The sequence below is a fragment of the Leptonotus elevatus genome, chromosome 4, assembly GCF_054856555.1.
Source record: "Leptonotus elevatus isolate MCC_2025b chromosome 4, RoL_Lele_1.0, whole genome shotgun sequence".
NCBI lineage: Eukaryota > Metazoa > Chordata > Actinopteri > Syngnathiformes > Syngnathidae > Leptonotus > Leptonotus elevatus.
In genome coordinates this window covers 23,901,408-23,929,277 of record NC_141242.1, presented here as the reverse complement: position 1 = coordinate 23,929,277, position 27,870 = coordinate 23,901,408, and the positions used below count along the sequence as shown (strand labels likewise).

At 38.6% G+C, this 27,870-nt stretch overlaps 1 protein-coding gene across 3 annotated transcripts in view; it reads right to left on the bottom strand.

Annotated features, from left to right (window-relative positions):
* Nucleotides 1-27,870, bottom strand: part of ndrg4 (NDRG family member 4) — a 47,406-nt gene that overhangs the window by 18,497 nt on the left and 1,039 nt on the right. For 2 of the 3 annotated variants that reach the window (XM_086074501.1, XM_086074503.1), the window contains exons 2-4: nt 4,845-4,936; nt 3,951-4,109; nt 601-639 (exon numbers count right to left, since the gene is read on the bottom strand). In XM_086074501.1, the coding sequence (XP_085930627.1) occupies nt 601-639; nt 3,951-4,109; nt 4,845-4,922 (276 nt within the window). In that variant the 5' untranslated portion in view covers nt 4,923-4,936. The remainder of the gene's footprint in view (nt 1-600; nt 640-3,950; nt 4,110-4,844; nt 4,937-27,870) is intronic. The other variant, XM_086074502.1, reaches the window with a different exon arrangement.

The following is a 27,870-nucleotide window of genomic DNA, read 5'->3' as shown; positions in this document are numbered from 1 at the left end:
AACACAAACACAAAACAGTGTTTTTTTCCCATGTCAACCCCAACCTCCAAAAAATACTATTACACAATAGCCATAAATGTGTATAGTTTTGTTGATTCTTTGGAAATTGAGTGTAAAGCAGTGAGTTGCGTCCAGTAAAAGCTTGACAGTCAGCTCAACCACGATGCTTCATTAAACACAGAGTAACATAGACTTGACTTTCTTCCTTAACAGGTGGTGCCACTGGCACAATAGGGTGAACTCAAAACACGTTTTGAATTCTAAACACATTTTATACACACTATTGACACAATGTAAGAACCATTTAACTAGGGATGAAAATACTTTTATTGTGTCTCTTAAAAGTTGCAAAAAAAATCAAGGGAATGTAAACTCGTATTTCAATGAAATAATGTAAAAAATAAAGTTTAAAAAAGTGCATTAGAATGCATGTCAGCAATTTTAATTTCTACCTTGCTTTCTATTTTTCATCACTAGGACCCATACTGAAAGCCCCAAGGAAACCAGAAGGATTGAAATAACAAAATATCTTTGATGTGACATTCAACAGATGGCAGAGCCACAAAAGATTAAGAGATCATGATAACAATAGCAGCATACCTTCCAATCGCCTACTGGCATCAGCTGTTCACAGTTCTCCTGCAGAGAGACAGACAGAGAGAAACACAAATTAATGGTGGAATATGTGTTTTTTTTCTTCCTTCAAACTGAAACTCATTACACATTGAAAATGATTGTGACTCTTCGTAGGTCATCACAATCTGTGCATGATTATCTTGAACCACTTGATCACCTTTTTGTTTGAACTATTAATGGATGGTTATGAAGACCAAAACATTCACTCTGGCTGCTGGTCGGTTTACACCTCACAAAATATTGTTTGCATGAATGTGTCTGACTGTTTTATAAATGCTATGACATTTGCTTTGTAACATTTAGCAAATGAAGATGTGCTTGGATTTTAACATGAGGAGTAAAAATAACATTTAGTCATTTGGTAACAGTTCAGGGGGCGTCATTCACAGCCAAAATACAATTAAATATTCAAAGGCACAGCCTAAGGGTAAGCTGGCTTCAAAATACAAGCAAAAAGCCAACATTTGAAAATCCCAAAAATACTGTATGAATGTATAGGCTACCTAATAATTTAATGACAAATGGACTTAATAAGTAATCAGTAATTGCTTTCACAGTTGGTTATGGAGAAATATGTTACTGTCCCAATTCAAATATGCTGACAAATAACACATGTTTATCAGCAATATTATTATTATTATTATTTTTTGTCATGTTAGGCACAAGTAGTTACGGTACACAATCTAACCCCTGTTCTTCCAGCACAGGTATCGAAGACCTATATTTTTTCTCAGTGACCTCATAAAGCTTGCTGGAGCGAATACATTTAAGAACCTGATGAGGCCCGAGCGATGTAGATAATGGGGTGGCTCGACGGATTGTAGAGTAGCATTTGCACCAGCAGGTGACACTCTTCTCTATGCTATTCAACCTCCAACGGTGGTGAGAGGATGCGTACTTCAGAGAAAGAAACTGTTTAGAGCAGATGACTGCTAATTTCCTACATCATTCTAGTTCCTACCTCAAATTGTGTTTGTGCTTGCACATACATGACTACAGTCTGGCAGCTATTTGTTTTAACTTGTCATTTTGAAAAAGAGTGTTCAAGCAACACGTTTTTCAACATGTTTTGAGGCTGTAGGGTGAAAGTTGTAGCTGCCTACTTGTCTGGACTCCATGGATGGCAACGGTGGGGAAATGACATTTTGTGGGTACTCGCAGCGACCTGTTGCAAATAATAATAACAACAAAATAACTATGAACTACATTTTGGGAACAGTGAACTTAGCTTAAGATTTGTAATTATGAACTGAACTTGACTAAACTTCATTTTAATCACTGCTTCGGCATCAAGTGAGACTCTCGATCATCTGGGAGAGGCTCAGAGTAGAGCTGCTGCTCCTCCACGTTGAGAGGAGCCAGATGAGGTGGCTCAGACATCGGTTAGCGTGCTACCTGGGGTCTATTTCACAAAGCAGGTTTAGTGAGAACTCTGAGTCAAGAAAGCCTGAAATGTGGGAAACTCTGCGTCTTCCGTTTCAGAAAGGGAGGTAACTGAAACCAGAGAAAAAGAAGAAACTCTAGCCTGTTTCATAAAAAGAGGTAATTTAAGCTGTCGATCAGTTACCATAGTAACAGTGTCCATGAACCCAACCTGGTCGGTTGCAGGTTTTCCACAATGAACCTCGAGGTTTTCTCTGTCCCCGCCTCCTTTCAGCCACATGCACGACATTTCATTTCCTCACTCATAAAGTCCGCAGTGGCGGGTTTTTGCGTAAATACGCCTGTAGTCTATAGCGTAAAGTCCCCTTTTGTCACAAACATGTCATGTTCTTTTGACAATGACCCTATTGATGAAGGTGCCGCATTGCGCAGGTAATTAAATATTCATCGTGAGATTATTAGACCGCGCATAGATATGCTGGCATTTCCTGACATTTATCTTTTTGAACGGTACCGTTTCACATCACAGTCCATCATCTACATACACAACTTAATCCGTCCTTACATTGGCAACATTACCAGCCGTAGTCATGCGCTCACTTCACAGCATACATTGTGTGTTGCGCTCCGTTTGAATAATGTTTTTATATTTCATCTTAATTCAAGTGCGCTTCTCCCCCGCAGGTTTGCACCTAAATAAAATTAATTCATGACTTACCATTCAACAGGCTTCCCGGGTAATATTATTGTGCTTGCAAAGGACTACATTTAAATGTACGCATTGACCCGACACCCGAGCAGCAACGTTCTCTCCCGCCGCCTTCCTTTGGGAAGCCACTTTGGTGTTGCACTTTTTTTCTAAAGACATGTTCAAATTCGCCTTATGATCGCATTTCCAGTTGAGAGGGGTTTCCATGGTGACTCCACGAATCGGGGCTCCATTGAGGTGGTCTTGTTAGCGTAGCGGTAACGCCAGGTGAAACTACTCTGCGTTGATATAATTACCTCAAATCAGCTGTCCTGAAACCAAAAACGCAGAGTTTCCTCTTTCAGTGTATGTCAACTCACTGTTTAGGGTTAGTCCCGGTGTTTGTTGAACATGCCTTGTGAAATGGACCCCTGGACACTTTGCGGGCATGTCCCAATGGAGAGACGATGTCTCCCAATTGTGTTGTGAAGGGGAACACCTCAGATTCATCCTCAAAGAGTTGGCAGAAGTGGCTGGGGGAGATGCAAGTTGGAAGAAGTGGCCGGGGGAGATGCACATCTGGCCTTTCCTGCTAAAGCTGCTGCCCCCGTGACCCAACCCCAATGAATGGAAGAAAATGGATGGATGGATGGATGGATGGAATTTAAGCTTGTCGTCCGACCCCAAAATTGCAATTTGCTTATTTAAAGTCCGTGTTCTCGGCAAGTTGAGTTTGGGTCACTTTTCCATTATAATGTGTATGTTAGGACTTACAGTTATACCATGAATGTAGTTCAGGCCATTTTGTTTTTGAAATCATTCTGTTGCACCATAAAAAAAGGCATTAGACTAATTCTGTAATTTAATTCATGGTAAATTTAATACAACTTTTGTCAGCTTCAACAAGTTATTTTAGTGACCATTGTTGTTTTTATCATTCCTTAACAGGAGGGTACTATTAAAAATACAATAAATTGCAATACAACCTTTTTTTATGAATGATTTCTTTATTCCTACCTACTAAAGAAAATGTTTACTACTGCTAATTGTACCCCTTAAATTTCAGTTGAAATGTTTTACTTTTTTTATTTGTAACAAGAAAACATTGTCTTCCCACGACTTGGTATAAATCACATGCACCAAACATGTTTGGATGTAAGAGAAATGATCTCCTCTCTGTGTTATGTATTTTTTTTCTGAAGTCAATATCTTGCATTGTATTTTGTGTTGTTGTGGTTGCTACCGGAAGGGTTCCGGTGGTCCGACGGCGGGTCTGGCGAAGCCAATGTCGTGCGATGACATGCCAACGATGAGTGGGGCGACTGTGTGGAGGGGGGTTGTTGAAGGGCTTCGGGCTCGCAGGACACGGCTGCCCTCCTGATGCCTCCTCTCCTTTTTCCTGCTGTGTTGAGAAACAAGAAAATACAAAACATCCAGTTTTGTGTTACATACAATTGTACGTCATAAAACTGTAGCGATTGATGAGTGGCATGAAAGATGATTTAGTGAGTCTGCGTTCCTTTTGTAATTGGAAGACAAAAAAGTTACGAAAGGAGAGCAAAAGGGAGGAAAATATTAGACTGGTCCTTCAAAAAGATATGTGTCAACTTTATTCGTGTCAGCTTCTAACAATGAAATGGGTCAGGCACTCAACGCACTGAATCAATCAGGCTGTCAATGACCTACTGTATGAACAGGAAGTCATAATGTTTGAGTCGCCCCAACTTTACAAGATGAGCTGATTAATGACTGATTTTGTCATTCTGGTTGATGAGTGGCATACAGTATAATTAGGATTGTTCTATTCGTTGGCTTGACAGAATTATCACAAGTTATTTCAATACTATTCTGCAGTTAGGATTTATTTTTTGTCATTTTCTAGCGTTGTTATACTGTTGTCTTTTATGATTAAATATTTTAAACTGTGAAGGAAATTATGTCTTTAGTAAAGTCACATGTAAAGTTAGGTTATCTTAGACTGCATAAATTCATATATATGCTAAATACATTTCAAGTAAAGTACTATAAGTAGGAATGAAAATGAAAATAAATGATAAATAGCCTAAAGTTTAGGGCCGAAACATATAGCTACAGAAATAAAAGAGTAATAATAGCGTTTTCAAGCAAGATTACTGACCATGTCTGAATCTGTTCCTCTCTGCTCTGGCAGCAAGGGCTTTTCCTCAGGGAACTGCTGTTCCTTCATCCCCGCCATCCCTGGGCAGTAACCTGAAATCATTACACATGTGACACACATTCACACACACAAACACACACCAACACACACACACACACACACACACTCAGTCATCACTCTATTTTGCCCACAAACATTATTTCAAGGCAGTTTGGATTTTGGTTAGGGCAGATGATTTTCTCTAGGCCTATTAATACTAAAAAAGCAAGCATTGAAATGATCAAACATAGTTTCTGGGGGGAAAAAATGCAAATAGAAGTGGTTTCATTAATTTTATGCTATTCACAGTGTAACACGTGATTGGTTTTGGGATGAGTGCTACTGGATAGCCAAGCAGGGAGCAAAAATAAGATAAATGTCCGCATGTACTTGCTTTTAATTATTATTATTATTATTTAATTGTGATTTAATTCTTATTTTTTATTATTAAATTATTTAATTGTTATAATAATTGTTAAATTATTAGCTGACAGGAAAAAAAAAGATGTTCTTGCCACGATCGTGCGTTACAATTAGTGCTGTCAAAGTTAAAGCGTGAACTAATTAATCAATCACAAAAAAAATCTCGCGTTAATCATTTATTAATGCAGATTAATCTCACTATTAATTTTGACCACAGATGATCCTTTAGCTGACAGCGGGTGGTTACGTTAAAGGTAGCACAGGTTGTGTTAGAGCACTAAACATAACTACATGCATTAAAGTAAAGCATTTAATAAATGTTTTAGGGTGTAGGACAAAGATGTATACGTTTACAGTAGCTAATCAATATAATTACACATTATAACTGAAGAAAAAAAAAGTTAGGAATTAAATAAATGTTTAATAAAACAAGAAAATGAATTACAATATTAAGATTTGCTCTTGGCCACATCTATTCCACAAAAAATAATTGTTGACTTTGATTGCTCACTGACCCCAGATTATGTTGTAATCTGAGGCCCGTGGAAGTGCAGTCCAGTGTCCTCACAATAACAAGGCCTCTGAGGTTAATTAAATTGTCTTGTGTTTGAGGGCACAGACAAAAGTGTCACACTGTCATCAGTGAATACACACTTCCATATAAATCCACTGAGTGGGTTCAGATACTGTCATTACAATTACACTGCTAAAGGGATGGGCAGCCAACTCAAGAACAAAGAAGAGCAGAATTCAAACAAGACTGGCCCAAGGCTTAGTTTGTTCTTTCACAGTAGGCTTGGAAGGTTGTCTAAATTTAACACAGTATGTGTGGAGATGCTATTATATGAAGGAACGTTAACTGTCTGCTTTCCATCATTACTATAACTACTGGGCAACACCTCGTGAACTATTAGAGACAGTGCTCTGACATACTTGTAACATTTTAAATCAACTTTGAATTGGAAAAGATTAATTAATTTCAGCAATTAAGAGAAAGCCCAAAATGTCGTACATATACGTATTAAACAAACTTTTTTGAGTAATTGTATCCTGAGCGAACCTCTTCTCATTGCAAGCGGGGGAGCAATCGCCAGTAGAGAAAGATCAAACGTTGGTTGGAAGGAATAAACCTGATTACACGTTTCAAAAAACAAAACAAATAAAACAGCAGCAGCAGCAGGGTGCACTGTGGTGCTATTACAGTTCACTACACCCTGTGGTCCCTCCACACTTTGCCTTAACAGCTTCTCAGCCACATCACTATCAAAACTATCAAACACACAAGCACACACATTAGCTGTTTGATAAAGCTGATGACACTAAACAATAATGCAATCACATAGAGAAACAAAGGTTTTAGACATGAGGCGGCTCTTCCTGTGAAGGAGGGGCTGGCACTGATTATATCCCATTATCTGATGAGAAAGGGTGTCCTGACTTCCTGATCCCATGGGAGACGGACGTATGGCCCAGCGCTGATGTTTCTACTCGACCATAGTTTTTGTATTTCCTATCTGTTTTATTAAATAATCGAAGACAAGCTTAGTGAATTAGAATTTCATTTAGACACAATATCACCTAGAAACATGGCAAGGAATTCCATGGTGGATACTTTTTCCCTGACAAGGGCCTCTCCCCTGGGGACCTCGTCTCGGAATTCTTAACAAGATAAAGCGACCAAAATTGCAATGAAAGAGTAAATGATCAGTTCAAAATAATGTGATGCATCCATAATGTGGCATAATGTTATGCTTGTAAACAAGTAAAATTCTCATGTCATTATTGCTGCTGCTTTTGTGTCCTCGCATGCATGTTAGATTATTAGTTCTGAGTGTCTGGAAATATGTTCGATTTTTACAAATGTAAATGATCACAAAATAATGCAACAATTGAAAAAAACTCTTGAAATGTACAGTGTGTCTTTTTAGTGCCATCTAGTGGTGAACTAGTAGAATGCAACAATTATGAAGCACGCGCGCTACAGTGCCTCAGAAAGACCACACTTTGCAAGCCTATCTTCAATTATGACCAACTGAGTGAGCGAGTGAGCAAGCAACCTGGCAAGCAGGAGCTAGCGTGAGCAAGGATCAAGGGTGGACAGCAAGAACTCAGTGGAGCGCCTAATAAAAGCAGCTAGCAGGAGAAGCTAGCAAAAATTATGGAGGCGGAAATACGATACTTTGCAATGACCACCTGCAGGCCCCAGCTGTGGAAGGTAAATTGCGGTCCAACCGATGGGTTCGACTTGACATGCAGCTCCCACTAGAGGCTAACAACATTCGCAAAGTTTTCCTCCTTTGGAAATCTGTCGCAGAACTATGGTGGCGATCCATGTCAGCCTCCTGTTGGGTGCACAGGGGTCTACGTAATACAATTAGAGATTACTAGACCCGCTATTTTTTTTAAATGAACAGTAGCTTTGTTGATTTGATAAGAATTTTTTTTTTGAACTTTATTTTTTTTAAATGAAGGAATTATTACTTCACCATTAGATGACGCTAAATACACATTGTCCCTATTTAAAAAAAATATATTTTAAATGTTTATTTCTAAACACAAACTTTCAATTAAAGGAATAGTGTGTAATAATTATCTGCATCTAGTGGTGAACTAATGATTCGTTAATTGTAAAAACTCACTATTGATTTCAATAATATGCACACAAAAAAAGTTTTAGCACATCAACATACTTTTCCCCCCTTTAGGTCTAGTAATCGCGAACGTAGTTAGCCCACAGCTGGAGCCTGCAGGTGGTCATCGCTGAGTCCCGTGATACCTGTGATTACTTGTAGCCCTTTGCTCTCGAAAGCTTTTACTAGCGTCTTCCACTGCTATATAAATAAAGATGACTTGACTAGCCGCTCTTGTTAGCTGCTCGATCCAGCCTATGGCTCGGCTAACTCCCAGTAGCCGTGCTTGTTAGCTTCTCCGGCTAACTCCAGCTCACTCGATCTTTCGATGTCACTTGCCGGGGTTCTCCCCGGCTGCCAAGTCACTGTGGCTTACCGAGATGCTCCCTCGCTCACACCAAATAATAATATTGGTGGTAGGCTTGCAAAATTTGGTTTGTCTGAATCACTGTGGTTTGCGTGCTTCAAAATGCATGCACTTCGGCTGTATTCTATTATTTGGTGACATCTAGGGGTCAACTATTACACACTGTACTCACAGAAATATTAATCTTGTTCAATCACACCACCTTTCGGGTATGTTTAAGATAACTCTTCTGAATTTAGATGAATTATATTTAGCGTATGAATTAATATTTTGTACTTTTAAAATATGCAAAACATTTCTGGAATGCTGTGTACTTTCCGTTGTAAGAATTGGCACTGACACCGTAGGGTCACACACTTCATCAGCTGCTGGGAGTCACTAGAAGTGACATCTGGGCTTTGTTGCTTTAGCGCTTGTGATAAAAACACACATTGTGCTGGAGGGGTTCCAAAGAAAGAATAGAGGACAAATGATGCTGTGGAATAACAAGACCACTATACAAAGACTTAACATGTGTTTAGTCAAGAAACAACAATGGCTCAACTAAATAATTTAACTCATGGAGTTGAATTGTGTAACTTTACAGTAGGTCACGGCCGACATGAGTGAAGCTGTGTCCCCTGTTACCCTTTTAGCATTGGGCTATTTTCAGTTGACCTATTACATCATTACATATGTAAACAATCTATCTAGCTGATGGAAAACAAACTGTTAAGGCAAACAGTGACTTAACTTCCCGTGTACTTTGATTTAAAATGAGATACATGGGATGCTTTTCAGTAAGGGGCGTTTGCAATTTTGAAAACAAATCAATTATTGCTATAATTAGTAAAACTGTCACTTTGACCTAACAATATTTCAAGGGAAAATGATCTGTGATAAAAAAAATAAAAATAAATAAAAGGCTCTTGAGGGCCCCCATCTTGTACATTAAAAAAATGATTTTTAAGAAACACTGCCTGCATGAGTAACAGCAACCAATCATAGATGGTCACCAACAGCCCCCGCAGTCTCGCGCTGACCTGTTAGTTTTGACTACAGGAGCTTTGTTAGAACTATAAATAAATGAAAACATGACCATTAGGGGTGTGCTAAAAAATTGATTTTCATAAGAATCGCGATTCTCATTTAGTACGATTCAGAATCGATTTTAAATGTCCCAAAATAAATCGTATTTAAATTATTTTATACTGTCTTCCCTTTGTTTGTGTGTGCCTTTATTGGGAGCGCTGTTCATGTTGTACCCGATTTGGCCACTTAGGGGCAGTGTGATTCCACGCGGTCTGATACACTGTTAAGTTGTAGCCACATTAGAGAGTAGAAGAAAAAAGTCACGATCAAGTTATTCCAATAAAAGTAGTTTTTTTGCAGCGTGGAGCCGTTCTTTTGAGTGATAAAAGTGCCGCGAGTAGAGCACTAATTAGCATTAGTGAGTCAGACTGGAGTAGATCATTACGATTCCTTGAACATCTATAAATTGAAGCAAAAATCATTGAAAGATCTGTGCTTTTTGCTGGACATAAAAACTTATTTTACCATACAAGAAAAAAAGTTAGCTTTAAATGTGAAACAACCTGCTTGAAGTAATTTTTCATTAATTAGGATTATAGGGACACACATTTTCAAACCTGCCTGAGATTTATTAACAATAACAATTTACCAAGGAAAACAAAATCTCACAAGCTCATTGCAAGTTATATCGATACCAGTACGAGTACTCAACTCTTGAGTAGTCACATTTACCTTTACCACTCGTAACTAGAACTTTTGATACATAAAATTTCATATTTTACAATTTTAAACAAAAACTTTTGTTATTTCTATACATACATATACAGGGTTTTTCCTGGCTCAAAATAAAGCTGAGGTGGTATCATCCTGACTATGATGGATTACCAGTCTTATTTTAAGGTATCAGTACTCGCGGCGGTGACCGATATCATTATCGGCCGCCCTCCCGCAGCCATTAGAAACTAGAAATGAGAAATTATATTAATACAAAGTTGCCATTAATTTTTGCCATTTTTTGAACTACAATCATTATTCATCATTCATTATTCATAAATTCATCTACTAGTACATATTAAATTGTAAATATAGTTCACCGTTGGTGTAAAAAACTATTATGTTTATTGTATATGTTGTGTTTTTATGACTTTGCCGATGGTTGGAGCGCGCCACCTCTGCCTCATAACCAGGTAATGGGCGACGGTTGCTCCATGATCCGTTTCTTCTTCGACACAATAAAGAAAAAAAAGAAAAAAAAAGAAGATGTTTCTTCTTCGGTTGTTGCTTCAGGTCTTTCCGGTGCACTGCTGTTGATATAGCTTCTCCATATACCACATGCACTCACTGACATGCCTGGGAGGCGGGTGGATCGGAGCGTGGGGATATCATTTCCCTCTGTCCATCTCACCTGCTCCCAATTTTAATGCACCACACACACACACTTGTATATACACTGGGTGGGGTCACATTCAAGGTTTAGGGGTAGAGTTCGCCAGTCGGCGAGCTGGCGGACTCAGTAACAGGGGTTAGCTTTCACTAAGAACGCTGGAGTGACGACCGGGGCCTTTCCCCGCTGGGCCTGGGGTTCGGGGCTGTGGACCGGTGGGGTGCCTGGCGGGCCTGCAGTGCCCCGTCCTGCTGCGTTGGGTTGGGGGGCGCTCCTGCTCCTGGGTTTGCTCTCCGGCCGGTGGCCCTGGCGGGGCCCGGGGGTCGTCCTTTGGCGCTGCCGCGGCCTGGGGGGCCCTGAGGTGTTGCGCTTGCTCTGTCCTGGCAGGGGTCGACGGCTCCCCTCTTTGGTGGAGATTTTCATGCATGCCAGATCCACCACACCAGCATCTATCGAAACTCAGACACAATCTGCTTCTTCCTCAGGTCATTGAATCGGTGGAGGCTGGTGTCTGTGGATCTCACTCTGCTTCGTCTGTCCTTCCTTCCTTTCCTCAGTCTCTCCTTTGGTCTCTTGAGGTCTCCCTGATTTGTTGGAATTTAGATGTTTCTGGGATTGGTGAAGAACTCTGGTTGGTGGCCCGGTGGGTGGTGTCTGGTCGGTGCTGGATTTCACTTTCCTTTGTTTTCTTTGGTCCTTCCTCGGGTCTCCTGACGGCGGTGTTCGGTTGAGGTGAATGGTATGGGATTTTTTTAATAGGTTTTTGGTGAACTAACGAATACACACACACTCGCACGCACGCACGCACACACGCGCACACACATACACATACTCACCCACATACAAAAAAAAAAAAGAAAGAGCAATGATGATGACATTACCGAATGAACAATACTGAGCTCTTTAAAAAAAAAAATAATAATAATTAAAAAAAAAAGATATAGCGTCTCCATAATGGCGCAACACAGCAACTGCAGTTAAAATGCGTTCCTACCAAGCTCAAATGAGTGATATCAGAAATAGCAATTGGGTGGAGGTGGCCGCCTCCAAATTTTGTACACAGGAAAAACCCTAATATACTTACAGGAATTGCATCTCAATAGGCATCTGTGAGTCATCGTAAGATACTGGTATCAGCAGCCTCCACGTGTACCGATGCCTTAAAATAAGGCTGGTATCGGCACAGATACTGATACCAGGTATTGGTACTTGCTCATCCCTATTTGCTACAATCAACCTGAAACTTCTTTAAAGTTGCAATTTTCACTGTTGAATGATGAAAGATCAAGCAGCCTGAGCTGTTTTTTCCTACCAAGTCCATATCCTAGTAATTAATAATAACAATAAAATATACAGCATATCATTACTAAAGTAATACAGAGTACTGATTAACTTGTAAAAAACTTGTATATTTGTCTCTTCTTTTTTTTTTTGATTGTCTTTGTCCGACTTCCTCACCAAAGCCGTCAGCCGCTTGCTGGCCTTTAAAGCAGCCTCGTGACAGTGATTGCCACGTGACATTTTCAGTTGACCTATGGGACAGCATGGCAACAAGTCGCTTGGAAAATGTGTGACGTGACCAGGAAAATCCAATCCAACCAATTCAGTAGATCTGTGTCATTGTGCTTGCTACCGTAAAAACAAAAAACAAAAACAAAACTGTGGGGTGCATTGTACACATTAACAATTAAACAAGAAAAACTGTATCATATAATTACTTTTACTATTCATAGTTTGCAGCTTTATATTGCCAGTTGCATCCATAGAGTCATGTAAGAAGGTCATTTCCCTGAACAATGGAGGTCCTGTATTTTATCTTGACTCCACCAACTGTTGAAACAAAGTGATCAATGGGTGAGATGATAGTTGCATTATTGCCTTTTCTGCTGAGCACATTTGCAAATAAATTTCACCAGTTGAGAAAAAAACAAGCTTTCACCGATTTACCAACAACCAAACTGTTCTTGCCTTCCTTTTCTCTCCTTGCTTCTGGCTTGTAATTCTAGTGTTGCTATGACAACCCAGCATGATTCTCTTAGGTCAGGCTCACTTCACTGCTTTTTGCTTTATTTTCTTACTATCACTAAAAAAACACTCTCATATCTCCTCTTTTCTCCATACTCATGTGAAGGTAATATCAACACATTAACATGGATAAGTTCCAGTTTTCAAAGTTTTACTCTTCCATGTATTCCCCCTGAACCTTGAACTTGGGAAATAGAAAAATAAATACATGAAGCTAGGTTGGTTGGGTAGCGAGGTTATTCTAGGACGGCGATGTTCCTCTTGGACAGGAACTGTCAGATGCTCAGGGTGTTGTCATAGTGAAGCAATGAGCTGTTGTGCCTCAACGCTCGCCTCTTTTCGCAAATGAAGCCAACATTGCCTGATGAGGGAAAATTCATAGTTTGTAGTTTGGATTGAAAAAGATCTTTTGTGACACTAGCCTTGAGATTTTCTGACACACCTCGTACATCCGTACATGTACGAATGAAAAAGCCGAGATGACAACTTAGAACGGCAATATTGCTCTAACATTCTCAGTTCTCAGTCTTCCTTTCATTTAGCAAGTCCTTGCCAATTGAAATATTTGCCATTTGTATCACAATAACCTTTTCATGCTTTCCCTTGTCACTGCATGCGCCTCCTCCTGCTTCTCAGGTTAACATACTGTTGGGTCATGAGAGCTAACTTACTGTATAAATTCCACTCTAGCCTAAACTCAGACATATTAACCTTCAAAATGAGCCATTTGGTTCTTTAACATTGCACCTGCACATGGATAAAAAAAAGAAGAAGCTAACATTCACTCCTTAAAATATACAGTCTGCTCATGTATGTAGGCCTACTCGCATTTTACTAACACAGCACGTTGATTCTCAGTGAAGCAGAGCAGGAACGTGAATCCTGACTGACACTGACACACAACCTCTTGTTGTGCGGACATACTGTGATGAAGAGTTCTTAAAGAACACAAAAATGCGTTTTCACTGACATCCATGGGGGCTGCAAATGCTAGCAGAATGAATGTCAAATGTACAAGTACAACAACGATTGAAAGCGGAATATACTTAAAGAAAAATTGGAAGTTTAATTAAGACTATGGGCCTTCTTTTTGTAGAAAGACACCAATGCACCTGGTGCAAAAAAAGATGCTTTTTTATTTTGGTGCTGGGGTAAGTTTTGTTTTGTTTGCTTCGACGTAGCTGCCGCGCCCCCAAACAAATTTGGTGACCAGATTTTTGACTTGCGAAAACCAAGTCTAATTGTTGGTGCAAGTGGTGTTCAGTGTTCCCTCACTTTTCGCTGGTGATACGTTCCATGCCCATCCGCGATAGGTTTTCCGCAAAGTAGTGTTTTTTTTAAAGAAAAAATCCCCACCCCCACCCTCCTTTCAATAATGCTAATACTGTCTGTCACCTTAAAACTCTTTCCCCGCCAAAAACGTCAATTGACGTTAAGGACACGCCCTTGAGTACTGCCAATAACGTCAATTGTTGTTTTTTTTCTCAATGGGCATCGCAACATCTTGTGCAGCTCTGGTTTGTGAATGAGGTGGGAAAAATTAAAATAAAACACCCACTAACTATGGCCAGCAGATGGCAGCATTATATTTCTTTTTAATGGGCTCCCGTGTATCAAAACATGGCGGAAATAGAACGTTTTCAAGGATGACATGAGTGATCAAAGCGTTTGTCACATTAAATCTAATTGAGTGTCACTAAACAAAAAATATTAGTGTCAAAATCACTGTTACAGAAAATTTATCTTTTCACAAAAAGCTTATTTTTCTCCTTTTTTCCCCCATTTTCGCTTGGTGTCACTCATATTCTTATATTCAAATGGTGATTATTAAAAAACGGAATGAGGTAGAATCGTACAATTTTTTTCTCATGAAAGAATGGAATCTAATCTTTCATATGGTATCCACCGTGTTTATGTAGTCATAGCACACAATATTCTGTTTGCCATGAAAGATGAGTGAAAATGCCTAAAATCGACTGGCACTGCAGGGGTTGTTTTTGGTTTTTTGGGCTGTAAAAGAGTTTTATTGAGTTATGTTAACTCGTGGCCTTGAAGTTAATTGCTCACCACTGATGGGACACAGACGTGCTGAGAAGAATGAAAATAAGTAAAATGTTTACTTTAAAAAATGTTTTATCATGATACACGTTTCTTAATTTACCAAATATTCCATATTTTCATTAAAAGTGTAATAGATTGTGTTGAATGATAGAAAGAGCTGTTTATAGTTACTAAAATATTACAAGAAGGGACAAAAATAGCATGAATAAAGAAATCGGGGCTAAAAATCCGCAGAAGAGTAAATCCGCAAAAAGTGAACCGCAAAGTTGTGAGGGAGGACAGTAATGCAATTTTCGTGAATTTGATTGGGGCGCAGACAGACAGATTCGGCGCTAAATGGATGTGTGTGGTCAATGTCATCGTATTTAATTCCTGCGTGGGAAATCCCTCTCTATCATTGTAGAAATCAATTTATTGAACAAATTCTTATCATATTAAAAACATGTTAATGGCACAGCTAGGGCTGTTTGAAAACGGTTTATAAATAAAGATGGCTTGACTTGACCCACATGACTTCACGACACAATTATGTGGAATGTGGGGAGTTTCACACATGCATAATTGGGGGTGCCAGGGGGTCTCCAATTGCCCACGTCCAACTGCATCATCCGCAAGGGGAGATCTTGCAGTTCACCAATCTCACTTTTCACCAAGTTTGACACGGGCTACAAATCCTAAAATTTAAAACAAAACCTTACAAATATATCAGTATCAACATTTAAAATTACATTCTTACCGTTTTTTTTCTTTGTTAATAACAAATGAAACTCCTAATTCGTCCCCTGTTACTAGAATTAGAGGACAGAGATAAATGTCACAGTGAAGAATTAAATATTAATTTTTAGGGGTGTGCTGAAAAATCGATTCTCATAAGAATCACGATTCTCATTTAGTACGATTCAGAATCGATTTTAAATGTCCCAAAATCGATTTTATTCAAATTATTTTATACTGTCTTCCCTTTGTTTGTGTATGCCTTTATTGGCAGCGCTGTTCATGTTGTACCCGATTTGGCCACTTAGGGGCAGTGTGATTCCATGCGGTCTGATACACTGTTAAGTTGTAGCCACATTAGAGAGTAGAAGAAAAAAGTCACGATCAAGTTATTCCAATAAAAGTTGTTTTTTGCAGCTAGAGCCGTTCTTTTGAGTGATAAAAGTACCGCCAGTAGCGCGCTAATTAGCATGAGCGAGTCAGACTGGAGTAGATCATTACGATTTCTATAAATTGAAGCAAAAATTATTGTCAATCAAATCATTTTGAATCCAAAATCGTTATTAATTGAAAATTGATTCCGAATTGAATCGTGCACCCAAAAATCGGAATCGAATCGAATCGTGAGACATTCAAAGATTCCAATCCCTATTAATTATTCTCTCGTTGCCATGATTCAAGGAGTCAAGGAATTGTATTATCATACCAACCAGATTTTCCACATGATAAGAAAACAATCTCAGGTTAGCCCAGCAACTCCCAAAACAAACAAAAATTACCGTAAGTAAATATGATAAAACGATACGGGAGCTGCTTATTCCTAGTTTTGATCGTGTGCAAAAGTGCAATGTAGCAAAGGTGTGAATGCAGCAGACTGCAAATGGCTTGAATTGCACTTAAATTGACCTTGGAAAAAAACGGTCCAGCAACTATGTCAATCAGTAATTCCCATTAGAGATCATAGGTGTGCTGAGGTTAATTCACTGCACTTCACTGTATTGAGTTGTCCCTTGTAGGGCAATTGGTTTGCAGCAGGTCACACGGAGAAGCATACAACAAAACAGTCACATATACCCAGGATAATAGTAGTAATAGCAATATAAGCAGTAAATTACAGCAAATGTGTCAAGTGCACAGACATAACACAAGGCTGCTCGTAAACAGTCGCTATAAGGCAAAGATTCAGTGCACGGTTTGAGATTCCGATAAAAATAACGTGATGACATATACAGTCGCTTGATAATCCAATTTCACTCAATGTTATGCTAGATGGCAGAAGGTACAATTAACATGTATCCACCTGTTGCCATTCATACAACACAGCGGTAGGTGTGTTTTCAACTCAAATGGTCCAAATTTCACACTGAGTAGGAACATTTGTGTCCAAACAGAGACATTTTCATTATTATCATTATTTCAACACACGGTTCATACTTTTTATGACCTTTTTGTTTGGTGATATTCACTTACTTTAATTTACATAATTCTGCTGTATAGTTTAAAAGAGATTGAGAGAGAAGTTAAAGTTAAAAAAAGAGGATTCAACCTTTATGACATAAAATATTTGCTGACGTCATACAGTAGTGCTGAGTTCAAACAAGGAAGGAATTGAAGGAAATCGTACTGACGAGACGCCGACTGTCATAGTGTGCAGCGTTATTTTATTTCTCCCTGAGGCTTGAGGCTTGTTATGTAACAAATACGGGGTGATGTGGACTGATTGTGTTATGTGTTACAGTTAGATCTAGGAGTAGTTGTAAAATGTCAGAGCTTTCATTTTGTCGTTGTACGCTTACATAATAAGTATAGACATTATGGGACCATATTTTCCCGTTGCGCAATCACCAAGGAAAGTGTGAAGTCCAAGGGAAGCCCTAATTTCCGGATCACGGAGTTTTCATAAGATATGTGAATTGTAATCAGAGGTGGGTAGTAACGAGTTATATTTACTCCATTACATTTACTTGAGTAAAAAAATTACTTCTAAGAGTAGTTTGACCACACAATTGGGTAGATGCCAGGAACTTCCGACTTCCAATTTGTGTCGTTTCCGGCCACTGATGGCCGTGTTCCAACACTCGCACCCCCACCCCTGCGCCCCCCCAACCGCGCAGGGCGTCTTAACTCTCTGAAATGCTTCGGGCAACTGAGACAGACACACTACACACTCGCACCCGTTGACGGGAGCGCACAACCGAGGGGCACAAAGGCGGAAGCGCAAGAACTGCCCACGCGTCGCAAACAGGAAATTGGGCCCGGGGCACATGCCCTTTTGGCACTGATGCCCAAAGTTCCCCTTTGTCCATTTATTTATTTACTTTATATTAAAAAATATTTTGTGAAAGTAGTTTTGTTGCCTTCCAAAACTGAAATTCAACAACATAATTTACATAAAACTAATTATTATTATTATCCTTAGATGACATCATACTACGAGATGCGCCCCATTCTGCCAGGTCGCTCGCCAGTCGCCACTACACCTGCGGTCGGTAAATCAGTCGCTCCGTTTGTATTTACGTAGTCTCACTCACAGTAAACAAAATCCAAGGTCAAAGAATGCAGAAAACTCAAGCAAAACCAATGTCTTTATTTGATAAATCTTGTCAACATGATCACAGAGCATGCTGCGTGCTAGCCTAGCTTCAATTGAAATGTAGTAACACAAGTTGTAATCAGCCTCGCAACTACGATGAACCCTCGCTCAGAATTTTAATAAAATCCTTCTGAAGACTCCAACTTGTAGCATGTACTCAATGATAGCTGAATTGAAATATACTTCAAAATATATGTGGAAATTGCTACATTATTATTATTATTATTATTATTTTATCTAACAGCTCGTTTTGGGGGGTTTGCAGTCAGAGTAAGGTCCTAATAAGAAACAGGTAGCAGTGTGTTCAGAAATTAGCGGGACAATGAAGACCACCCCCCCCCCCCCCAAAAAGAAGAAAAAACAACAATCACAAACAATGTACATTGCTGAGATGTGGCAGTTAATTGTTGGATACAGTCCCAATAATAAAATATTAACATATTCATATATTGCAGAAAAATAATAAAAGGCATTTGCTCTTACCTGAATCAAGCTAAATGTAAAGTAAGACATTTTTTATGCTACTTGCGCTATATGAAAATCCTAATTGTGTTATTTAAAATGTAAATTTCATGTACATTTTACATACATACATTACGTACATTTTTACATATTATGTAAATTTGTTGTTCATAAATTATTCTTCATACACAAATGTCAAAAAGTTTTTATGGTGATTGGCATTGCAGCAATCAACAGTTTAATTATGTGTATTGTTTAGACATTATTTCAATTAAGAATTTTATAATTGAGTTCAGGAGGTAGTGGATTTGTGCAAAAAGCCCATTTTTGGCTACTCTACCCACTTCTGATTGTAATCCATGAAAATCAATTTGTAAAATATGTTGCACTTTGATTGCGAAATTCACTTGGATCCTCAAGTTATACTAATCGTCGCCAGTGACATGTGTGCGGCTCATCTACAGGCAACTTTGGATTGCGTGTTTTTGTATTCACTTTTTAATACATTTGTATTCACTTTTTAATAAATCCAATATAAGGAATTTAATCAGAATACCCTGGTCATAACTGGACACTTAGAAACGATGCAAATTAAGAATGGACCAGGTTGCCAAGCAACAGAATGCGAAGAGAGCACATCAAATACAAAAAATCAATAACAGTCGTTGTAACTGCTGCTGATCTTTTTTTTCACTAATTAATAAAAATTAAAAAAAGAAATTGTTGAAATGTTCAAAATTTAATGGCGACAAGAAAAAATGTTTGCCACCATCAAAACTGTTTAAAATGCTTGGCAAATGTATTTGCAAGCTTCTGCAACCTTAAACGAGCCGTGACAAAAAACAACATTCGCTACATGCTTGCAAGCCTTCACCGCTCAGTGAGATACGGGCTTAAGCAAATCCACACAACAAATAGGCACACATACATCAAAACTGCTTTTTCTCTATTCACATTTGAATTTAAATGGACATAAATAGAAGTCTCTTTTATTAGTCAATGTCAACCGCAAAAAAAGGAAAACAAATGTCTTCATTGTCACCCTAATGAAAGTCGGCCTAAATTAGTATTACAGGAAGAGAATTATCAGTAAGTACCAAGGCCATCCGTAAAAAAGTGCAGCAGTGTTGAATGAAACATACTTTGACGTAAGAAAGAGCACACACATTTAGACAGTGTCACGGATTCACTAAATGATTAATGAATTTAAAATAATGGCTTATTTGTTTCAAATATTAAATGAAAGCAAGTCATCAGAATGCATTGAATTCCCTCTTATCGTCACATCAGCCTTACATTTTTAGTTGGCGTCAATTATGAGGTGAATTAGTGAATTAGGCGATTTGTTACAAAGTGAAATTCAGAGTAATGTAAAAAAAATTATATCTGAATTTTCTTTTTCTCCGTTGTAGCCAAAATAAATTTCCTTTGCACAAAAATTTAGATTTTAGATAACGTATAATAGAATAAGAATAAAAAAATATTAATTAATTATTTAGTAATATTAATAATGTTGTACAATATATTTAAACATATTGCATTAAATCACATTAAAACAACAATAATAAGCAAAGATAGTAAAACGTTTGGGTTTAGGTGATTTTGAACCAGTGGGTTATGAGCTGTAATTTATAGGTGCCTTGCTCGATAAAGATGCAAACGTGTCAAGGGAAGGGAATTCCAGAGGGATGGGAAAGCAAAGACTTACTTTTAGGTCACATTCTTGATTGTTTATTTTTAACAGTGACATGGCTGAGCACAGGCACACCATCAGTTCTGCTAGAAAAATACCTTCCTAGGCAAGTGATGAATGTGTGTACTTGAGTTTCTGTGGTGGAGAAGGTGAACGAACCCAGTTGTAATTGCTCGGTTTGATTGTGGGTGTGTTTCAAATTACAGGTTATAGTTGAGTATGTGAAGTTAGAGACAAAGATGTTGAAGTTGTGGTGTTATTGGTGAGGGAATCTTGAATGATGATTATTTTGGTCTTGTCATAATTGAGATTGCTGAGAGGCAGTTTGTAAATGTGGGGAAGGTTGTGTGGTGATAGATTAGGTGGCAATGTAAATCTAGATGTGATCCCTGAGTGATGTTACTGAGTGGTGAGATGAAGGAGGTGAACAGGAGAGGACCAAGCATCGAACCCTGGGGGACACCTTGGGAAAGGAATGGAGGGGCGTGGTGGAGGAGATGCAGTTGTTGATGTTCCGTAGTTGAACACTTGTCTGTTAGGATCTGAACCAGGAGAGTGCTGTGCCAGCGACGTGAAAGCAGGTATTTAGCAAGGAGAGAAGTTAATGGTTGATTGTGCCAAAGAGAGCTGTGAGGTGAAGCATTAAGATGTTGAAAGGAAGACTTTTTTTTTTTAATATAATAAGAACTGTTTTAGCAGTTTGGGAGTGTTGTGATGTTGAGGTCAGTGGGTTAGGGACAGGGTTGGGAGGGTTACTTTTAAAATGTAATACATTACAGTTACAAGTTACCGGCTAAAAAATGTAGTTGGTAACGTAATCCAAGTACCATAATATTAAAGTAATGTAACTGGATTACTTTTGGATTACTCCAATATTGAGTATGTTCATGAAGACAAAATAAAAATAAATATCACCACAATATATATTATATACAATGTGCCCCTGCTATTTGCGGGTGATAGGGACCCGGGCAGCCTACAAATAGCAAAAATCCTGGTGTAATTAAAAAGCATGTAGGCTATTGATTGATTGATTGATTGATTGATTGATTGATTGATTGATTAAAGGCCATATGCTGTTTTCGAACTGTCACTGAAAGCAACCACACCTCACAGTTAGATAGATAGATAGATAGATAGATAGATAGATAGATAGATAGATAGATAGATAGATAGATAGATAGATAGATAGATAGATAGATAGATAGATAGATAGATAGATAGATAGATAGATAGATAGATAGATAGATAGATAGATAGATAGATAGATAGATAGATATAGATAGATAAATAGATAGATAGATAGATAGTCATCCAATGAGGATGATGATGTGTGACATCAACTGCAAAATGAACTTTTATCCCAGTCACAAGTTTAGCCGTGTATATGTTGTGTATGATGTTTAAATAGTGAATTGGTGGGAGGAAATGTGTTTGGAAGGTGTAACGCACATTATGGTTGTAGGCTAGCGGGGTAGCTAGCAAGAAGCTACAGCGCGTAGCATGCCGCTGGACTCTGCTCAAACTTTCGCTCCGAGTAAGTTCCAGTGAATATCGGTTGCCATTTCCTCCTCCCGTCCGTGAAGCTTTTTCAAACTGCCCGCGTGTGGAGGACACGACTAGTCAGTTCGTTTATTCGTTCCCACCTCCCCGACATGTAGCAACGGTCCCACTCGCGAGGGCGTGCATGCGCTCTCTCTCACTCGGTCCTTCTCTCTCTCTCTCTCTCACTCTGTCCTTCTCTCTCTCTCTCTCTCACTCTGTCTCTCTCTCTGTCTCTCTTTCGCACTCTCTCTCATCGTAGAAATTGTAATCTCTTGAAGTAATCCCCATTTTTAATAAATTTACCTGTAATCTGATTACAATTAAAAAAAATCCTGTTACTGTAATGGAATACAGTTTTTGTTTTTTTTTTGCAATCTGATTACGGAACGGCGGTACATGTATTCCGTTACTCCCCAAGCCTGGTTCGGGAATAAGGGTGCCTGTAGCAAATTTTTTCGGGGGTAACTACTTTGGCACAGCATAGTTTGGGGAAAGATCAAATACTGTAAAACACAATACTATACAGTGAATGGACTTCATGGAGAAGTGTGTGTGAAGCTGGAGAGAAGCAACGATTTTGTTTAATTAATTTGTGCATGTTAACATGGTCAGTGAGAATCTTTTAACGACACGAACGCTCTCGTGGTTCACTGACAGGAAAGCGGTGTGTATGCCAGCAGGGCAGACGGTCACAGTAGGTAGCTACCAGTAATAAACTGAAGGGGGAAGGTAGTGAATGTTGGAGTCCTTCCTGAACTGAACAGACAACCAGATGTCAAGTTATCAATGCTCAGTGAAGTGCACTGATTGGATGAATGGATTTCCGAATAAACCTCTATTGCTTCTTGGTTTTACTCGAGTCCACAGAGAAGGAAGCAATAGCCCTCAACACCCAATACAAGCGACTAACATGGTCGACTGGCTTTTCGCCGGACATACCCACTGGGTTTCTATTTAAGTCCCTTACTCCATGGTCTGACTGTGCTGTCACTGTTGACACATCACATCACATCATTGGATGAAGCAGATATCAGTCATTATACAGCAGGTCACCAGGGAAAAGGACATTTTGATATACAAATAGGGCTGCCGCAATAAGCAAAAAAACTATTAATTGCATGATAATAAAAAATTTGCTTGATAAATTTGCCGGACGCGATAATTCTCAGCCATGTACGTGTGTGTCTGTTTACATATGTCAGTGACATTCACGCATTCACGTAAAGAGGCTTTTTCCCCTTCCTTCTATTCACTCACTCACGCACACACACAAACATGGTCTCCTAGGCGGGTAAGCGAACCCGCGCCGCCTGTACCTACGGCACCACTCCGCCACTCGGAGCCCGTAAAGTTGCTTTTAAAATAAGTTCAAACATTTTGGTTCGCATGAGACCCATCTTCATAAGCACACACAATTCTCTTTCTCGTTTGTGCGCTGCTAATAGCCATATAGCATTATTGCTAACAGCGCACCACCGCTATCGCCGTTGTTTTTATTAATTGCTTGTGCTTCGAAGCCTGCCGAAAAAGCAACAATCTCTACATGCACACACGCTCGCAATCCTGTGCTGCTCAGTGAGATACGGGCTTTACCAAATACACTGGGTGGGTAATAAGTTAACTTTCCTGCCACGACTGATTCCGAAACCATGTTTAGCATATTGAGAAGTGAATCATCTTGCCACGCACTCTTGGAGGCGGTGCTGTGCCAAATTAGTTACCCCCGAAAAAATCTGTATCCTGTGCCGCTGTTTGTGTTTTGTTTTTCAAGAAGACACGTGTGTTTTTGAGTTTTAGAAACAAGCTTTTGTAACAAGAAAAATAATATTTATCGCAGGTAAACAAAAGAAAAGCAAGAACACGCTTGCATTATGCAATGGACTCTAGGTACGTTCAATGACCACGCATGCAGTAGGAAATCACAGCATACATAGAAAAAGCTCAAACGAATGATGAATGTTAATGTTTTTTTTAAGTTTAAGGTTATGGTTAGGAACAAGGAACATTTACAAAAAATCGCCACTTTTATGTGGTAAACGTTATAAGGTCCCGCGGCGGGGGATAAAAAATGTTTCTGGGGTAACTACTTTGGCACAACATCGGCGCATTTGGCGCATCAGATTCAACGTGAGGGCCCCTGAGTAGTAGAAACAGCCATCATTTGGAAATAATGCGGACAAATGGAGCTGATATCAAAGCCGAACGTAACTGTTCATGTGTGGGAATTCTTTGGAATTATTTATTATACCATTATAATTATATTAGTTGAAAAATTATATGAAAACCGCAATATTATTATTTATTGCAATAATTTCGGGGGCAATTTATCGCCAAGCAAAATTTCTTATCGTGATAGGCCTACACACAAAGGAAAATGAATAATAATAATGAATAAAATAACATAATCCTCACTCCACTCAATCTCCTAATCAATCACCAAAGTTCCTTTGCAAAAAACAACAACATTTATGATAATAATTGCGTAACTTATGTAAAACAGATTCTTTAAGGCTGTCAGAATATAAAAACGGACAGTTGCAAGCCAAGATGGAATTTCAGATACAATGGGCAACATACGAAGGATAACAAATCTTATGCAATAATGAAGAGCTGTTTTAATTAGATAATTACAGTGGCTTATTATAGTGGTTATTTTTACAATTACAATGTCAAAACATTTCCTGCACTATTGATAAATGTTTTATTACAAACAAATTAGAAATTGATCACAGTCAGAAAATGATTGATTGACATTGATTACAAATCCATCATGTGATTCTGACCAGAGAAGGCCTCGTATCGGTGTGAAAGCACGTTTAGACAGTTGTCAGAAAATAACAACACCCAAACCAGCAGTGACGAGTTGGGAAAACATTCACCCATTATCGGTGCTGCTTTTTTTTTCCGTGCAGGCGCTGTTACTAGTTTCAACACCTGACACCCGTTGACACGAGGACCAGAATGAATTGCGTGTAATGATAATGGCTCAGCTAATCCAAAATGACCTACAAGTTGTCTAAAACGGCCAGTCTTAAAAATGAGCACAACTGCACATTAAAATTAAAAATAAATTTACTCAAATAATCATTTTAGAAACTGACGACTGATGATAACTTTTTTAAACTGACAAAAACTAGGCTTTATTCTTTTTCTTCTTTCTTTTTAACTGAATTAGGTCTGCATTTGTGTCATAAATGTGGATTGTGCTATTATATAAACATATTCATGTAAAGGTTAGTGCTACCAAACCCCCTCATGCGCAAACATTTTCACTCAAGTATATAGCTCGTTATTGTATTAGTATAGTTGCATCCATTTTTTATTAAAAAACTAATTGAACTTGCAAAATAAACAATAAAAAATAACTAACAAATCCAGATAATATAACTGATAGTCTTATTTGTGTTTTTATGTAGTATATTAGCCAAAACTGCTGACAAGTGCATGTACCAGTTTCACTGTGGCATTAAATGCCAAGAGAATGAGAGCTATATACCAGTTTTTGATAAATGAGGAAAGAAGTAAATATTTAAATACATGGTTGCCCTCTTGGGACCCACCAGAGGGCCTCTCTGTCCTGGCTACGATCACGCTTAGTGTAGGTTGCTACCAAGAAGGAATTTTGTATTTCAGTGGCCCTGGCTTTTCTCCCAGTCTTATTTCAGTGATCTGTTCCAGTGTCTGTTGTGGCTGAAGAACTGTTTTAAAATAGATTGTTGTATTTTTGTCCTTTTTTTTGCATAACCATGGGGAATTTTCAAGGGATTTGTTAGCATTATTTAATTGTTTACTTCTGCAGCAGAACCAATGCAGGATGGACAACTGTGCTTTGCTAATAAATTGACACAATGGGACAAATAGACAATAACGCCACTGGTTGGAAAAGAAGAAGCCCATATGGCTCTGTGTTGTGATTAATTTAATAATAATATTGTTAGATCCTCTGTATGACCAGGCTTCCAGGTTCCTGGACAACGGGACAGGCAAGTTATACTGGACTCAAGTTTGTGTCAGATCATACAGGGCTAGACTGGCACACACACAAAAAAAAAAATCAGCCCTTGCATTTTGTCTTAGGCCCGCCGGCCCGGCCCAGCCTGGCTGCTATCTATATTGGAAATGGATTAATGGATTGGACCTTCTAAATTGCAGGCCAGTCTCTTGTGGTGAAATGTAGGAAAATAATAATTAAAAGCACTGCATCTGCCCCAAAAGAGGCCGGGCCGCCAGGCATCTGCCCAGTATACCAGATGGCCAGTCCAGCCCTGACACCATATAAGAAGCAGTAAAACTAGTTAGAGAAGAGTGTAGATTGGCATCAAGCATAGAGGGGCTGAATCAGCATGCTAAACACGTTAATAACAATGCTTTTCCAAGCAGCTCACTCGCTGCCAACCTCCATTGTTCAGCTGTTCCAAATGCCATGCAGTGGAGGAGGGGTGGAGGTGCGAGCTGAAAGTGGGCTTCAAGTAGCAACAAGAGTTGCTTACAAGCACAACTAACTGTGAGCAAGCTTGCAAAGCTTGAAAAACACTAGTATATGTTCTGTAAGTAACACTAACAAATATGGGCACTTGTGTTAAATGTCCTCCTATTACTAAGCAAGCAAAGCAACTTTATTTTCCGAACCACAAAATGCTCCTGACAGGGTACATTTGCAAGTGCAAGGGGCTAAAAGGCCTTATATAACTCAATTGAATTCTAATCTTTTTAAAGACTGTTTGAACAAAAAAGTCAACTGCCTTTCAGTTAATAATTATAATAAAAGACCACTAAAGAATTGACAAAAATAGTACCCTTCCCAAAAATTTTAACCATGTTCAAACTTAATAAGACACATTTTTTAAAACAGTAGTTCTCAACTGTTCTCGCCATGGAACCGGCATCTTCCTATTAATAATAAAGCTTTTGTTTTTTGGTTCAAAAACTAGCCTCTGAAAGTACATGTATATAGTATGTTACATTTTAAATAAAGTTTGAAATGAGTTTGACATATACCGCCAAAAAGCATAATGCTAACTATGACGTCCACTAGCATGTGTCACATTTTCTGACACTTACCCAATATTGTGGGAATTTGGTACCGCTAATGTTCTGAAAAAAATAAAAATCTGAATTCAAATGTATGTAATTCTTTACTAGCTGCCTGCAATCCACCCAAAATGTATCCATAGCCCAATTTTGGGTCCTGACCCACCAGTTGAGAATCACTGTTTTGTGTTTTCCAAGTATCACTTTATTAAAGTATTGCCTGTTCCAACTCTCTCACGCAGGGCAGCAACATATTTAAACAGAGAGCATATGTACAGTAAACATTTTGTCTTCAAACACCAAACTGTTCAACCAAACCATGCAATTTTCTACTAGCTTAATGCTAGCATAAAAAGCTAACGGGCAGTCACAGATGGATCCGACTAACAAAAATTAGCATTAATGTTTTGGTAATTATAAACCTAAAAACAACTACTATACCACACACAAGTGTAGTAGAGCATATATGACATTATTTAGAGGCATATCGTCGCTGCTATGTGAAAAAAAAAAACGTATGTCAAATTTTTTTATTATTATGTTTTTGGGTTGAAACTGAATGCACACATTCCAAAAACCTAAAAAATAAAAAAAATGGAGAGAAAAAATGGACATACAGGTAAGTGTTTTTCACATAGCAGCAACGATATGTTGTTTTCTGGTGAACAACAACAATTACTGCATCCAGTAGAGCTCGATTCTGCCTGGTATGTTGTGGAACAATGTGCTGGTGGTACAATACTGAAATTCAGATTTACCTGTTAAAACCCACACAAATCAATCACTTCAAAATTCACTCCACTTCAACCTGTCCATCAGCGTCAATGTATACAGTATGGTTTGTCACGTGTCCAAAGTTGAGGTGATGCCTGTCTGTTTATCATTCTACAAGCCAAGCAATCAGTCTGTAAATATGGAAGAAGAAAAAACTGGTCTGTGGTGTGACATTCTGGTTATATATGGTCATGCGATCAACAACAAATGATGTCTATTATAATGTTCTAGCTAAACAAAAACCCATGTCTATACACGGTGTACGTAGAACAGT